The following is a 16,800-nucleotide window of genomic DNA, read 5'->3' on the forward strand; positions in this document are numbered from 1 at the left end:
TTGCTCCATGTGTATCTCTGGAACAACACTGATTTTAGCAGCAAAACTTGGATCTAAAACCTGGGATAAAATTGTGCTGTGCATCCAGGGTATCACTTTTTACTCACTAGTAATGTTATTTACCTTCAAATTGTTGATTGTGTTTCTCAGTACATATATAAGGGAGGCTTTTGTGCGGAACTGAAATCCATGCATGATTTATGTTTTCTAAGCATGAAAATTATTGAAGTTGTTTTTTTTAATTTAAAAACACTATAAAGATTGTCTTGCTCATTATCAAACTAAATGCATTCTAATAATGCTGTATTCTACCCTTCACTGGTTTGTAACAAATTAGCAGAATTTAAAGCTCACATGAACATGCCTGAGGCCATGAGCATTCCATGAAGTATCATTCAATTGGTTTAATTTGATTTAACATTCTACACTAAAAGAATAGTGTTGGAACATAATTAAATAGTTAAGGGAATAAATCACATGGGACTCCATTTTCTTCACGGTGGAAAAAGGCAATTCTTTATTCACAGAACTCCTTTTATACAGTTTTACAGACCTCGGGTGTGACTCCAATTGGTCAGTAGCTTTCTTGCCAGTTTCTTTATTGGTTATTAACAAGTTATTATCCTGTATTGATTGGTCACTCAATCCCCAGGGTGTATGTGCAGGAAAGGTTGTTTGTGATAGATAGAAAAAGGAAAACTATCTAACAGTGTAAAAACAGTTTATAAAGGCGCTGGTTGTTTTTCGCCCAGGAGTAGATTGTTGTGCTAACAAACCGCTCACACCAGGATTGCTTTCACATGGGAACTTGCAAACTGCTAGCTTGACTTAGAAGAAATGACAGCCTAACAGATTTTTGAGGCCTTTTTCTTATAATTTTTCCACTTTACTGCAACAAATAGTGACTTCAATAGTAACCTTTTTTTACCTTGTGTACTGTGTGATAGAAGCTGTCCTTGCTGGGACAAAGCCTTGTGCCTGTTTTGCCAGTCAGCAGCTGCTCCCAGAAGTGTTCTGTGCATGCTCACCCATAAATGAGAGAGAAACTGAGAGAGTCCTGCCTTTCCTACTCCAGGAAAGCACCTGTTGGCCATTTCCCTCTTGCTGCATTTGCAGGGTGTTCTGTGGCCTCTTCATGGAGACTTTCTCTCACTGTTTGCCAGATCAAGAGCTGGCAATGCTGTTGGGGGAGAAAGAAATTTGTTCCAATCCCCAAGGGCTCCAGGTGGCTCTGTGAAGTCAGGAGCTGGTTTCTCTTGACTGCTCTGAGAATTTGGAGCACATCCCATGAGACTTACTTGGGAAGCTGCTTGCAGAGTGGGTGTCTTGCTTCCTGGCTTATCAATCAGATAATGTGTCTGTCTTTTTATTCCTGCTGCTGTTCCAGCTGTGCCACTTCTACAGGGCTGGCAAGAAAGCTTGAGGAGCATTTCAGCTCCCAGGAATTGGTGCTGCAATTCACCAGTGCATGTTGTAAGCATCATTTACGAGGAGGAGGAGGCAGTGTCAGTGCAACACAGCTTGCCTGGCCTCCTCTTGCTTTTGCATGTCTCCAGAGAGCAGAGCTGCTAGCAGGCACCTGACAGGCTCCTGCTCTGTCATTTGGGAAAGCATGGAGAGGTTTCAGTGCCACCAATATATGAGAATTGTGTTGTGCTAGGGTGTAACACGTGAAAATGTGATTAGCTACAAAATTGTAGGTAATTCAGATATTTTTTCAGCTTCAGTCCCTTATAGGAAGGATGCAAAGTAGAGGAACTGCTAAAAAGAGCTCTTCAGCTTTCTGCCACTGTGGGCATCTTTATCAGATAATTTTTTAGCACCTTTGTAACTCCTGCCAGCAAACAGCCTTTAACAAGGCTCAGTTTACATGCCGGATGAGCAGAGCACTGGAAATTGCCTGCGCTGCCCTTTCCCCTGGGGTGACTTGTGGCTGAGTGGCACAGCCACCTGCGGGCACCGCCTGCTCCTTCTCGTGCCTGCATGACCTCCCAGGGCTGTGTGAAATGCACAGCAGAATGAACAGTTTGGGTGGATTGTGGTCTGCTGCTTGGGCGCCCAAACCACAGCGCTGCTGTAAATGCAACCTTGGAAAATGCAAAGCAATTATGATTTTAGTTTTGTACAAGATTTAGGCTAAAAAAGACCTAAACCTCATGGAAGTGGTTCTTAGGGATACTCTTAAAAGGTGTTCCAGAACTCAGAGTTTCCTCAAAGCATTTGTGAATGGAGGTGAACGTGTTCTGACATCTGAGTAGTGCTTTTGCCAGAAGCAGAAATGTTGGGATGCTTTGGGGTCTGTGTGTCCCTGTCAATGTGGAATGCTGCTGTTAAAGCTCCAGCAGCCCAGCTCTGAAACTGAGGACATTCAGAATTAGCATCCTGCCCATGGGCAGGGACTGCAGGAGCCATTCCCAAGGGACAGGCAATGCCAAGCACCTGGAAAACAGGAGAGGCTCTGATAATGGTGTAATGTGAGGAGTAATAGAGAGCTTAAGGTTTAATTAACTTACAGGCCACTCTCCATGTGCACAGACAATTTTGAGTCAAGGAAAAAAAGCACATGGAACAGTAGAATGTTATTGATCTTGCTTTAAAACCTTATTTTATGTAAGTTTAAACCATCTAGTAATTGAAAATACTGTTGTTAGTTATCATAAAGAGATGACTTGGCAAAGTGAGCATAGCATGGAAATTCTGTTTTTAAAAGAATGTAAAAAAATTGGATTAAAAAAAAGATGCACCTTGTTAAGGTGAAATAGACTGACACACCACCACCCTCTCTAAAGGACTGTTTTCACACATACAGTAGTTTGCAGGAGTGTGGCCAGGAAAATGCAGTGTCCTTTGACAAAAAACCCCAAACCAACAGAGCCAAACACAGTAGAGCTCCTAGGCCAAGAAGTCAAGGAATGAATATCAGAGGTGCAACAATGCAGGTGTGCAGTTATGGACACCTGCTTGAACTCTTGGTTCCCAGCCCAGGCAGACATTGAGATTCATCCCAGTTGTGCTCAGTTATAAATGAGGGTGGAGCCAAGTTCTGCTGCTCACTTTGCTTTGAGGGAGATCATGTTTTGCCACCTCTGGATTTACTATAATAATTTTCCTTATGAACTTTATAAAATGATTTTTCTTTTTTCTGACTAGCTGCTTCTGCCAGCAGCACATTACTCCTCCATCACTTCACCTGGATTGCATCCTGTGCTGTAAAACTGGTATTAAGGAGTTTCTGTTCTGTCCTTGGGTACACCTCTGGGTGGGTAAAGTTGCTCCAGAATCACAGAAAATCTCAGAAAGCACAAGTAGATCTGTAACAAGAGGGTACAGTCTAAAGTGCAGCTCAGTTTTAATCATCTCCAAGCCCAGTGAGAATTTGGACATGCAGATATCATCAATAAGCACGGAAATGAGTCAACTGAAATATGGTGTTTTTCCAGGAGTTTTGTTGCCTTGTTTTTATTTTCTGTATGTTGAACCAGGTCTAGCCACTTAGGGCTTGAAGGATGCCTCAGTTTCCTGGAACTGCCCATGTGATCCAAAAAAGCCACAATACTGAAGTGTGGTTTATAGCATTTCCTGGTTCGCATGGCTGGTATGCATTGCTTTATTTCTGGTGGTTTTCTTTTTTCTTTTTTTTTTTACCTTCAGGTATCCTTTCCTGCCCTGTGTGCAAGCAGACCTGCTTTGCAAGGGATGTAGTTGAGAATTTCTTCCTCAAGGACTTTCCAGTTGGTGATTCAGCTATGGCAAAGGTAAGTGAAAGCCACCAAGTTGTGGCTTGTTGAAACACTGCCAGATGAGCACTGAAAGCAGAGAAAACCTTGTTTTAAACAATGAAGATTCTCTGATAGTTTGCTTATGCAGCACTGTAATTACTTCATTACCAGAGATGGACACACTGCCTTCATAGTAATTTTAAAACTTTAGTTGAAGAATGAGTTTTACTCTTTGTATTTTAAATAGTCCACTATTAGTATTGATACTAATCTATCTGTGATAATCAACATATTAGGAAGGTACTGAATGTCTTGGATTCCTCATTGTCCTCTTAGCTCCCAAAGTAAGCAGTCATAGAATTGTTGGTATTAGAAGGGATCTTTGGAGGTCATCCAGTCCAACTCCTCACCAAGGCAGGGTCACAGGAGCAGTGACCCAGGAACACATTCAGGTGGGATTCAATGCGTCCAGAGAGGGAGACTCCATGAACTCCCTGGAACAGCTGTTCCAGTGCTCTGACACCCTCAGTGTAAAGGGTGACACACCTTCAGCTGAGATGGAACTCCCTGTGTTTTAGTTTATGGTCATTGCTCCTCATCCTGTCCCTGGGCACCACTGAAAAGTGACTGGCACCATGCTCTTAGCCTTCCTTTGAGATATTTATAAGCATTAATGAGATCCCTCTCAGCCTTCTCTCAGCTAACCAGGCCCAGCTCCTGCAGCCTCTCCTCACTGGAGAGATGTTCCAGCCCCCTCACATCCCCTTTGAGGCCTCTGCTGGATCCTCTCCAGTATCTCCTTGTCTCTCTTGAGTTGTGGAGACCAGAACTGAGGAGAATGCTCTGGATGTGGCCTCTCTGGACAGCTCCAGAGGGACAATCTCCCTCTCTACCTGCTAACCAGAGCAGCTGAGTCTTGGCTAAATTGTTACACCAGCATCACCCCTAAGGTCATGTGAGCAGTTAGAATTTTCTGATTGTCTGTTTTAATGATACAAAAGTCACATCATATTGCAGTTTCCCACTGGGGAATGGATTCAAAGGGTGGTATTGGGTTACAACTTTGGCATTGTATATAGATGGATTTAACTTCAATTAAATACCCAGTGAACAGGCAAGGCTATTCTCACAGCTTTGTAGTTGCCACTAGTTTGTGTGGAGAGGAGGAACAGAGAAAGTTGGGTATTCTTAAAGAGTAAAGAATGTGTAATCTGATCCACAGTGTTCTGGGGACATAAAAATAATTAAAACAAGCAAACTGTATTGACATCTTCAGGTGTACATTGCTTGCAGAGTGCAACCGAAGTTGATCTGAAACAGAAGGGGTGTATTAACATGCACTCTCCAAAGAGAGGAGGAAAATTCAGAAGATACTGCTGACTTTTTAAAATGCACTTATTATACTGGGATTTCTTAATTACTGTGACTTGCATAATTTACTTTTCAATGAGAATTTGTGTAAAAAGGAAATCAGATGAGAATATCTAATGTCTTCAAAAGCATTAGATTATTTTTTCAAGCCATCCTTAAAAGAAGGATTTTCTACTCTGTAATCCCTCAGGAGTCCTAAGAGCAGTTCAGTAATGCAGATTTCTCACTGGAGCACAGGAGTACCCTAGAGCAAATGTGAACCTTCACAGTTTTCAGCTTCCTTTTCATTAAGTCAAATCATGTAGCTTTGCTTGCTTTCTGTCTTTAACCACCCCCACCACACTCCAAATGAAAGCCACAATTTCACCACCAGTGACACCAAAAGGAGAAGCACCTGATCATCCACCTGAGGCACATCTGAGCTGCCATCATCGTCTTAATTTGTCTTTTGTGTTCGAGTGGGTGTCTGTCAAGGTTTGTAACAAAGTGTTTGGAAGCAGCAAGGTGTCTCTGAGTGTGTGAGAGTGGAGCATGAATGATAGGATGTGCTACGTGCCAGCAGCAGCACTTTCAGAAATACACAGTTCAGAGTCTCCTGCCCAAAATCCCATTTCCACATCGTAAATAATGCAGCTCTGGGAACACTCTGCACCTTAAAAGTGATGTTAACACAGTGCAGTGTCAATACACATTCCAGTCAGGCTGGCAGCTGAACTGCTGCAGGTGAACCTGTGCTTAAGCCGTTCTGGTGATGGCACAGAAGGCAGAGCATCCTCAGCTTTTTCCTGAGCTGGACCTAGGTGGGTACATTTGAGACAAGTCACTTCTTTTCATATAATAATCTTTATTTCCCAAATTAAATATTCTTGCGTTTTGGTTATATACGTTTTATTAAGCTTTTTGATTTAAATTACTGTATGTACCTTTTGGAAAACATTGCTGATAAGAAAACGGCTAAAATAACATTGGCTTGCACAAACAATTCCCTCTCTAAACAGTTAAACACTTTTAAAACTTTGCTTCGTTGTCTTATTGTCAAGAATTCCCCAATCTGTTTGTGAATGAGTATTTAGAAACTCTTCAGTAATGGTTTGATAAGAGACCTGTTGTGAAATGCCAGACCCATGGAAGGGAATGATAAAATTTAAATTAACTTTAGCAAAACAAAAATTTTTCGTCCTGTGCTGAAGTGAGTTAGAGTTTGACTCACTTGTGTCACGGAATTTAGGTGGATATGGATTTTCCGCGAAGTGTTAAAGCTGTGATTTAAAACTGAGACAACCAGCTCAGAGCTGCAGTAGTTCTTCCTTCAGACATTCTAATTCCTGAGCCACCATGAGCAGAAACCCTTCCCAAGTTCACCAGAACTTGCATCAGGGGTTATGAGCTGGGCACAGGCTGCTGTGTCCTGCTCTTCATGTTCACATCAAATAGCTGGGATGCAAATTTTTCAACTCCCAGCTGAATTGAAGATCAGCTGATGCCCAGCAGAAAGGACCCCATAGGAAGTGATTTTCCCCTCTATTCCTATTTGCTTGAGTAGCCCTGAGCAGAAGCAATATTGAGGAGATTTGTGTGTGTGTACATAGCTGTAGTAGAAATACTGTGATCTTGAGGGAAATGCTTCATTTTAATCAAGTGGTGGTAAAGCCTTGCTTTTTATGCTTTGATAAAGGTAAATTTACATCACTTTGCTCACTCTGCCCATGAGTTTTTGTGGCTGTGGTGAGACAAATACATGAATATTGGGAGTTTTTGAAACAAGGCGTTTTATACCTAAAGCAAATCCTTTTTAAAGGAATTATCATTGTAGCTGTCTTGAAATTACTCTTGAGTTCATTGTGGATATAAGATGTTGAATTACTGCCTTCATTTCTGTGCTTCTCTGTTCATTTCCCTCTGTTCATTTCCAGTGACATGTCCAGGCAGCAGGGCCTGTACAGCAAAGGACATTCCCTAAATTGTTGAATCAATAACATGTTGAATCAAGAAAATACTAATTAAGGTTTCCAGGTCTTCTCATCTTCCTGTGCCTTGTGTTTCCAGTTCACCACATGTGATATCAAGCTATAAACTAAGGTCATTTTTGGCCAGTTCTTTAGAGGACAGGAACTAAGTTTTTTAATAGTATGTGGGTGTCCCCACGTTGTTTTCTAGATTGTCTCAGCTGTAGGATGTTTTATGTATTTCTCTGAATGTTACACATTTACAACCAGACTCTTAAAATAACTTGAATTGCTTTAGTCTGTAGACAAAAAATATAAAAAAAAAAATATTAAGGTCACCAATGTGCATGATAGTCTGTTGAGGACAGCAGTTTGTACAGCTGATTTGTCACGTGTGCGTTTGTAATTGCACTTTTTGTTCTTAGAGCTGCTCCATGTGCAAAGAGAAGAGACCAGCCCACAGCCTCTGCACCAGATGCAATAAGTGGTTGTGCAGCACATGCACAGAGGAGCACAGACATGGCCAGGACCTTGGAGACCACTTTCTGTCGTTGTCCCTGAAGGGCTGCACAGGTACCGGGGGCACACTGGAATTTTCTTTGTTCTTATATCAGTTATTCAGCTGCAAAGGGAGCAGTTGCAGGCTCTGTGCCACAGACAGCAGGCTCTGTATGACTCAGAAGGATATGTATGTGTCAACAAGAGATGAGGTGATTTTTCTCCAACTTTAGGGCCATTGCCACAATCAGCATTCCATGGTATTGGGAAAAAGTTTGAATATTTGTGTTTGACAGATAAGATCTTCTCTATGTGCTTTTCCAATGATGGGGCAGGGTTTGGAGAGCTACAACAGCAATGGGCCTTGCCTTTTCAGTATTTCTGTCCCAATTTGGGGAATTTCATTGAGGAAACCATGACAAAGCAATTCCTGTGCATATGGACAAGGTGTGTGAGGGAGCCACAGACAGCAAAAGGCTGTGATCACTACAGGATGTTCCTTTCAATTTGTGCTTGAGCAAACACAAATTAAGCCCACTGGCAAATATGTCTCACCCCTCTACAATGGTGATCTACAGAAAGTATTACCATATTAGTCATTATTTTCTTTACTAATAGGTCAGAAATCTGTAGCAGAGTATGCTAACCTAAACCTATATAAGCATTTTAAAACTAGAAATAAGAATTTGTGCTGTGCATTTATCCTTCTTCATAAGGAAGATGAAGGGCAGAAAAAGGAATAAAAAAAGCCCACTGATTATTTTTATTTTCCTTTAGGATTTTTCTTGTAGAAGACTTGCTATTGAAGTTTTTTTAAGTACTGGGCAGTCATATCAAGCAGATTTTGAGGCACTTGAGACAAAAATATGAATTCCTAAATAGAGTGTAAACAAAGGAAGTCCATAAGAATGTTAATAATCAAAACCACAAATTACATTTAAATTATTTTGGGGTCTTTTCTAGAGAATTGTATAAACTGGAGTCCCCCAGTTTCCCCTCACATGTCCTGATTGGATGGCCAATATGTTTTTCTTCTAGAGCTGATGACAAGATAAGGGCTGTGGTTTTGAGGCTCCAATTGTTTATAATTTCATGTCTCTTTAGCTGAGATTACCATCTCACATTGTTGACAAATACTGGTAAGAAATTATATGTGTGGCTTAGCTGTGGGTCTGTGTGTGCTCTATAAATAAAAAGATGCAGACGTATAAAAACCTGAGAGAGAACTTTAGTTTAGCACTAGATTCCCTGTGTTGAACAAAACATGAGCAAGGAACTTGGTAGTTCATATATAGACTAGTTAATAGAGAAATTATTTGGAATGTAATTGGTGCTTTTATATTGTTTTTATTATTATTAATGTATGTTTTATTTATTTATGACAGATATGCCTTCAGAACTGATCAAAGAAAGCAAATCCTGGGATATACCAGAACTCAGACTGTTTGTAATTTTCCCTTCTGGAAATAAACACACAGCATTGTCAGTCAGAAAGGATTTAATGTGTTTGGTGTGGGATGTTCTGAAAACAGCCTTCTTTGTGAGCTCTTGAAACTATTCAGAGGTCTTACACTTTTAAACTGTTCCATCTTTTGCCATTTCCCTTGTAAGGGCCAGATCTTCTGGCAGTGGTGGATTCCTTGGCTCAGAAATGAAGTAAAGTAGCAAAACACCCTCACCAAACACATTAAATCCTTTCCGTTTCTAGTAATTTTAACAAACTATTTCTTGAGCTTTTCTTGAGAGCAGTCTGAGTCATTGAGAATTATGGAAATGGAGGCAGAACTCTGTCAGCTGAGATTGCTTTTCCACAATTGACATCATCTGATCAGAGGAGCAGAGATTTAAAACTTTGTTAATTATTCAAGAGATCCACCTGAGATAAAGAAAATATGGGCTGTAGAAAATGGTGAATTATCAGAATTTAGGGCAGCTGAGCTTTCCCTGCTCACCAAGGAATGTTCTTTTTAAGAAGCTCAAATTGGTAGTTGTGGTTAGGTGTTTGCCTCTAGAAAAAAACAAGGTTGTGCCCTTGTTTAGTGCCTGATTTCTAAGTATTAAACTTATTTCAAAACTGAGAAATGTTGCTCTGAGCTGAGTAAAAAGTAGGTTAAGAATGCCATGGCTCAGTGGCAGTTCTCACTGATCTGTCAATTGATCCAGGGGATTACTGGTGGCAGAGGCTGTGGGTCGGTGTTGCAATTAGATAATACTGATTTTATTCTTAGTTTGCATTTGAAATCTGCCTGTCTCTTAAATCTGACATGGTATTAAAAACCCCAATGAATTCTCTGGCATGATTGCAATCACCCAAAGGCTAAAGAACTCTTCAGAGAGAGAAAAGGGAGAATCATTATATAGGATTGTAACTTCATGATATTAACTACATGGACATTAAAGACCATATCTCATTATCAGTTTGAGCTTAATATAGAAAACTTGATCTTGAGTTTACAGAAAAATAGTTTGTATGCTCTGCAGATACTGAATACTTTGAAAGGCTTTTCCAGCCCATAAACTGTCAGAAAGTTATTATGGTCTTCTTTTTTTCCCTTTTAAGATGTAAAATCTGATCACATAGGGGATGATCTTTGACATCCTCCTTGGATGTATATTGGTTGTACAACCTTGTTATGTGCTTGTCATCTGCAGGTTTTAATAAAAAGTACATATTTGCAATGTAATCAGAAAAAAAAATTTGTTGTCAAGGTGAATTCAGTTTGATCCTTTCTAGTAGAAAATATTGGAGTGGGTTAAAAAAGCCCTAATCTAATTTCCTCCTTTATTAATGCTACCTATTAGCATTTGATTCAATAATGACATAAACCAATAGAATTTCCTGAAGAGCAAAGCAGGATGCTGCAGTAAATAATTCATAACAATGTGAGCTGTGTAAGGTTGTTACATAAACTCTTGGCCTAATCTGTCACAAATTATCTTCTTGCACATTGTTAAGAAGGTGGAATGAAAGTCAATGGAACTGGAGGAAATTAATCAAACTCCTCAGAAACATTTAGAGTAGATAGCAATCTAAAAACTGGGCCATTTGACATATGTTTTTTAGAGAGTGGCATGGATTTTCTCCATATTTGCACTGTCATTATTAGCTATTAAATTTTCTTAGCCGTTGTACTTCTCTGTTGTGAATTTTACAATTTGAAAATGAAGTGGCTGAGCCAGTATAGCTTGCTGCACTCTGTGGGTCTGTGTAATTGCAATAGTTATCACTTCTGAATCTACAAAAGGCTTCATTTTGCTACAGGATGAGAGTATGGTCTCTGTCCTAGGTTGGTTTTTTAAAAAGTATATCGGTAAGTAAGAGGTTTGGTGTGGGAAAATGAAGATATTTCTTTTTACTTCATGTGAGCAAATAATGATGTATAAATTATTAATGCCTTTATATAATTTAAACTTTTATCAGTACGTGTTATCTAAGAATGCTTGTTTAACTTCTCATGTGTTGGTAAAGAGTAATGGGACAATGTCTTTGGATGCTCTGAGGAAGCACGCAAGCCCTTCTTTGGTGGTAGAGGGTTGGCTTTGCCATGGTTTATCTTTCTTTTTATGGCATCTTTTGTTGACAGTGTTCCTTCTTTCTAAAACAGTTCTACCATTCAGAAAAAAGGCAAGAAGAGATTGTACAGAAATAATGCTTCCACTTTGCATGCCTGCTGTCCATTCTAACTCTTTATCACATTACTCTTTAGAAAATAATTTAAGAACAGATTCTAGCCCCTAATGTCAGCCTCAGCTGCTGAAATTTGTGAACTGCGTTGCAACAAACACAGTTTGGAAAACAGTTGCTCATGTGACTTTTTAAGAACAAATGGTTTCCTTGCTTCTGCTGTGACTGCAGGTTTATTTAATTTATTTACTATTCTACATTTTTCAATAGTTTTGTTGAGTGGTTGACCAGACCAGGGCATTTAAAGTTGTGAGACAGGTGCTCCAAATCATGATACTTTAAACTCACGAGTGTTTAGTAGGATTTGTTTGATGGCTTGTTCCTGGTGTGCTCAGTTTGTTGGATGTGTAAGGAAAAAAAAGCAAACAAACCCAGCCTCAGATAATCAGATAGTTCCAGATTCTGTGCTTTTAAAAAATGCCATGGAGACTTTCCATGAAACTGTGAGGTTGGTTACTCTTTTTCTGAGCCCCTCTTGTGAATGACAGCCTTGCTTTGCATTCCTCAGCAGCTGAAGATGAAGCCAGGGAGTTTTCCTTGTTCTGCCCAGTGCACCCTCAAGAGGCCCTGAAGGTGTTTTGTGAGACCTGTGACACCCTCACCTGCCGCAGCTGCCTCTTGGCCGAGCACAAGGAGCACAGGTACCTCACTGCAGTGGTGCTCACCTGGGCCTTTGCCCCCTTTTTCCACCTGGGCCTTTGCCCCCTTTTTCCACCTGGGCCTTTGCCCCCTTTTTCCACCTGGGCCTTTCCCCCTTTTTCCACCTGGGCCTTTCCCCCTTTTCCACCGGTGCTTGCCAGCTGAAGCTGCAGGCTGCTCTGAATTTAAAAGCCACAGCAACCTCAGCTCAGCTGTCTCACAGGTGATTTAACTCAGATCTGTCTCACTGCCCTGGCAGAAACCCTCCCTGCTCTCACCTGTTTCCATGAGCATGGAAAACCACTTTGTGACAGTTTCCCCTTCTTTCACAGGTTCAGGCATCTCGATGAAGCACTGCAAAATCAGAGAATTATCCTGGAGAATGTCATAACTAAGGTGGAGGAGAAAAAAAATGGGATTCAGGTTTCAGCTAAACAGATTGAAGACAGGTAATTGCTATGTTTCTTTTTGTTTTAATGCAAGTAGGTGATCTGTAAAAATAATATTTTCACTAAATGTAGGTCAACAGAATTAAATGCCGCTTCTTTTTTTTTTTTCTTGGAGAGTAGAAAACAATAGGAAGATTAAAAATGTCAAATTCATGTTTAAGTGGCGCTGACAAGTCATGGCATTGTAATACACGATTCCATGCTCTTTGTAAGGCACGTGACAGCTGAGTTCAGAGTTGAGATTTCTTTGTATAATTGGTTTCTGGCCTATAATTTGACAATATTACAACTAAATATAATTTTAGGATATTTTATATCTACAAGAAACCTCAAAACAGGGTGCAATTTCAGTCAAGATGAATATAAAAATGAAAATATTTAATTATTTGAACTGGATTTTAGCTACTGATTATGCATTTAGTGGCTGTTGGATCTCTCTTCTGCATTAATAAAACCAAGAGTACAAATCTATTTATACTGGTTATAATCTAGTATAAACTGGCAGTTTTGGATATATTATGTGTGTATTTGTTGAAAAAGAACTAAAGACTCTTTTGGCATGATGTTTGAGAGAATCCATCAGCATTAGCATGTCACATCCAGAGAGGGGTGGTCAGGGTTCAGAGAAGTGGGGGAGAACTGATGGGAAATGATGATACAACTCTTACTGCTGTTCTGTCAGTAGACAGGTCAGTTCTTGTAGCAAATTGCTGAGCAGTGAATAAATGACACATCAGGGATATGTACCTCTTACCCACAGGTTGCTTGAAGTAAAACATCTGTACAAAAAGGTGGAAAACCAAATAAAAATGGCCAAGATGGTTCTGATGAATGAAATTGATAAACGAACAAATATCCTCCTTGAACAACTGGAAGTAAGTAAGGCTAGTTGCATTTGACACCTTGGGAAATCAAACTAAATGACATTTAATCCCAGTGCCAGTAGAACGAATATAGACTGTGGGATCTATTGTGCCATTCCTTATATTTTCAAATACTTGGGGTTTTTTTCTGCAGACTTTATGGAATCAATGGTTGACAAAGATTCAGGGCAAAGTGGTAAAGTATTTCTTTATCATGAGTTAACCACATTTTCTAACGCATTTACAGATAATGTGTGTACCTTTTGAGCACTTAGAAAACAAACCTGATTCTGATTTTAATGTTTCATTTGTTGGAGCCCACTAACAGCACAATTAATCCCCTGTTTCAGAAATTATTTTTTGGTCTAATTTCTGTAACAGAACTCGTGAGTTTTGACTCTTCAAATTTTTGGATGTCCAGTTGAAGCATATGAGATTTTATTTTGAAATGTGCTGAGAAAAAATTGCTGATCAGAATTTCCAGATGAGAGAGTGGCCCACATGTGAATTTGATCCAAGTTCTACGTCTTTCTTGGGGGTTATGTTATTCTGTTAAACCAGGGCCAGAATGATGCAGATTTTTCCTCCTGGGGACGTCATTGCTCTTCCTGAATTCAGAGTCCTCTCCTGAGTTGGATTTACTTTGTTTCTGTGATGGGTGGTTTAAAGACCTTGTGAAGAACAGTATTGCTGCAAATACTGCATAATACCGTGCCAATAATTGCATCTGTTATGTGTGTCTGAAGAATGACAGCCCTTTTCTTCTGATTCATGTTATCAACAGAAAATCACCAGTGAGAGGAGGCAGAGGCTGGAGCAGCAGCTGCAAAGTGTTGTGGTTTTAGGCAGACAGGTGGAACATGTCCAGAACTTCATCAGCTGGGCCGTGTGTAGCAAAAAAACCATCCCATTTCTCTTCAGTAAGGAACTGGTAAGAGCAATGCTTGTTGTGCAGTAATTGTGAGAACTGCTTTAAGGTTCTGATGTTGATCAAATGAAACATTTTTCACCACCTTAGAATTGTAAGATCATTGTCCTTTAATGTGCCCCCAGATTGTGTTTCAGATCCAGCGCTTGCTGGAGACAAACTGCAACATGGACACGGGCCCTCCTCTGAAGATCAGGTTTGCTTGGGATCCCTCCTACTGGACTAAGCAGCTCTCCAATTTGGGTAAGAAAATTATAATAGGCAAATGCCCAAAGCTCAGCTAGACAGATGCAGACAATACAGTGCCTCCCCTAAAGGGCTCTCCTTTCTTGTTTTGACATCCACTTTTGAAACTCTTGCTATGTTCTGAAGAAAAGCGAGTGTGGCTGAACTCTCCTGTTTTTCTCTCTCCATTTATATCCACTCACCAAAAGACCATTGAGATGTCTGGTGCTTTCAGTCTCTTAGTGGCCAAATGAGCTGAGCACAGCTGAGACACTTGCAATTGCTAGGCACAAAGATGGCTTTAAGACACTGTCTGTACAATAACTACAGTGATACCTATATAGCTCATGTCCATACTGTGACTTTGTTTCTCAGCAGCCACAGGTTTTCTGCAATGGCTTTTTAACTGTAAATTCAGCTCAGTGGGCTGATTGCTGATCTAAGAGAACAGTTCTCTTCCCATTTTAAGGTATTAAAACATAAAAGGGGTAAAATACTATAAAAGGTATTTTAAAAGTAGGGAGTAATCTCTTGATGGACAAGATCATTTCATACGTCACTTCTATTTCCAGCTTTTACAAGTCTCACCTACATAACATAATCTCTTTTATTTTTGCACTTGCCCCTTGGAAACTGTTTTTTGTACCTGTGCTTATGGATGAGAAGATAAGCTCATACTTCTGTAAAAAATGAAAGTATAAGCCATATCCATCAGTTAAGATAAAATAAGGTCAATGTTTCAAAGTGTTTGCTGGGTAATTCAACTGTGAGTTCAACTGACATCAGTGGGAGTTGGGTGCAAATTGAAATACTAGATAAATATTGGAAAATTTATCTGGAATGGATGTTGACAGACTGTTGGGATACAATATTTGAATATCTTTTACATTTGAAATGTGCATGATGGCCATTTCCTTGAGTACAAATTTTATTGTATACATTTGTTAAGACTATAGGAGGGAGTAAATTTGCTGGTTTTTTTCCAGGGGGTTTCACAATGGAAGGTGGACACCTTACTCACCCAGATGTGCTGCTCTGTGGAAATATGCAAGGGTTACAGCCCTCTCTGTACCGTGGGCACCCCTCCCCAGCCCCCCAGCTGGAGACCAGCCAACCTCACCAGTTCCCCGCTGCGCTGCCGTGCTCTGCGCCCGTGTGCTGCTCCCACTGCCTCAGCGTTCCTCACCCCAGCAAAGCCCAGCCTCCCTACCAAGACATGAGCCACCACAAGGGCTTCCACCAGCCTCCTGCCCTTCATCAGCAGCACTTCCCTCTGCAGTACAGCCTGCAGCCCCAGGACAGGGAGCCACGGGCTGCCCCCCAGCCCGTGAAGCTGCTGCAGGCCGGGCTGGAGCAGCAGCCGCGCTCGGAGCCGGAGAGCGCGGTGTCCGGGAGGGTGGCAAAGGCCTTCCCAGCCCAGCAGCTGCACCAGGGCTGTGCTGGGGTGTCCCACGAGGCTCAGCAGGCTCCCTTGAGCCACCCACAGGCTGCTCTGCAGACATCAGCTGTGGGAGTGCAGCTGGGCCACGTCCAGAAGATAAAACCCAGCCACGTGCCGCAGCCACCCCCACAGCAGCAGCAGCCCCTCGTGTCCCCCCCGGCAGGGCACGACGAGAGCACCCACAAGCAGGTCATCCAGCAGAGCCTGGACATCATGCACCACCAGCTGGAGCTGGAGGAGATGAAGAAGGATCTGGAGCTTCTCCTGCAGGCCCAGGGACAGCCCAGCTTGCAGCTGAACCAAGCCAAGCCGCCTCAGCACGTTCAGCAGACTATAGTTGGTCAGATCAACTACATAGTGAGGCAGCCTGCCCCAGCACAGCAGCAAGTCCAAGATGAAGCACAGGTATTTCTCTCAAAGTTATTTCCTACTGCATTTAGTCAGTGTAAGCTCAGAAACTGGACACACCTTTGAGATTTCATGTGTTTCTCTGAACTTTTTTATTGGTGTCTTGTCTATGCATGCAGCAGAGAGGCTTCATGCCTCATGCAGATTGGGCCAAAATTTTCTGCCAAGTTTTTCTATATTTTTTTTCAAATTTTTTTTCTGCATAACCACCCTGGATCCCAAAGATCTATATCTCTCAATAGGCAAGGTGAGCAGTAATGTGGGAGAATAAAAGCACCATCACTCCTCCTTTGTGAATAGATGACAGGAGGACTGCGGTAGTTGCACTCTGCATTTCAACTCTTATTTACTGGAAACATTAAGACCTGAGTCCTTAAAAAGCATTAGATTCTGAATTATTATTGAAGAGAGTGAAGACAATTTCTTGGTCTGAGGGTTATTTCCCATTCTCTTGCTGCTGCATCGTGTAATTTAAAATTATCATCATTATCCACAGATGCCATTGTGCTACAGTTTTTAGCAAGGCCAATGTCTTCCCTTTTCCTCTGTTAGTGAGGAGCCTGCTTTTGAAAGAGGGACAGTTCTTGGTGGTGAGCATCCAAACTACAAGACAGATGAGCTGTAGAAT

At 41.1% G+C, this 16,800-nt stretch overlaps 1 protein-coding gene across 2 annotated transcripts in view; it reads left to right on the forward strand.

Moving 5' to 3' along the window:
* The window catches only part of TRIM66 (tripartite motif containing 66), a 43,016-nt gene that overhangs the window by 5,479 nt on the left and 20,737 nt on the right, over window positions 1–16,800 (forward strand). Inside the window, exons 2-9 of one of the 2 annotated variants that reach the window (XM_059474287.1) lie at window positions 3,652–3,755; window positions 7,462–7,609; window positions 11,728–11,860; window positions 12,191–12,307; window positions 13,068–13,182; window positions 13,955–14,101; window positions 14,224–14,341; window positions 15,310–16,169. In XM_059474287.1, coding sequence (XP_059330270.1) covers window positions 3,652–3,755; window positions 7,462–7,609; window positions 11,728–11,860; window positions 12,191–12,307; window positions 13,068–13,182; window positions 13,955–14,101; window positions 14,224–14,341; window positions 15,310–16,169 — 1,742 coding nt within the window. The remainder of the gene's footprint in view (window positions 1–3,651; window positions 3,756–7,461; window positions 7,610–11,727; window positions 11,861–12,190; window positions 12,308–13,067; window positions 13,183–13,954; window positions 14,102–14,223; window positions 14,342–15,309; window positions 16,170–16,800) is intronic. The other variant, XM_059474288.1, reaches the window with a different exon arrangement.

The sequence above is a fragment of the Ammospiza nelsoni genome, chromosome 6, assembly GCF_027579445.1.
Source record: "Ammospiza nelsoni isolate bAmmNel1 chromosome 6, bAmmNel1.pri, whole genome shotgun sequence".
Classification (NCBI taxonomy): Eukaryota; Metazoa; Chordata; class Aves; order Passeriformes; family Passerellidae; genus Ammospiza; species Ammospiza nelsoni.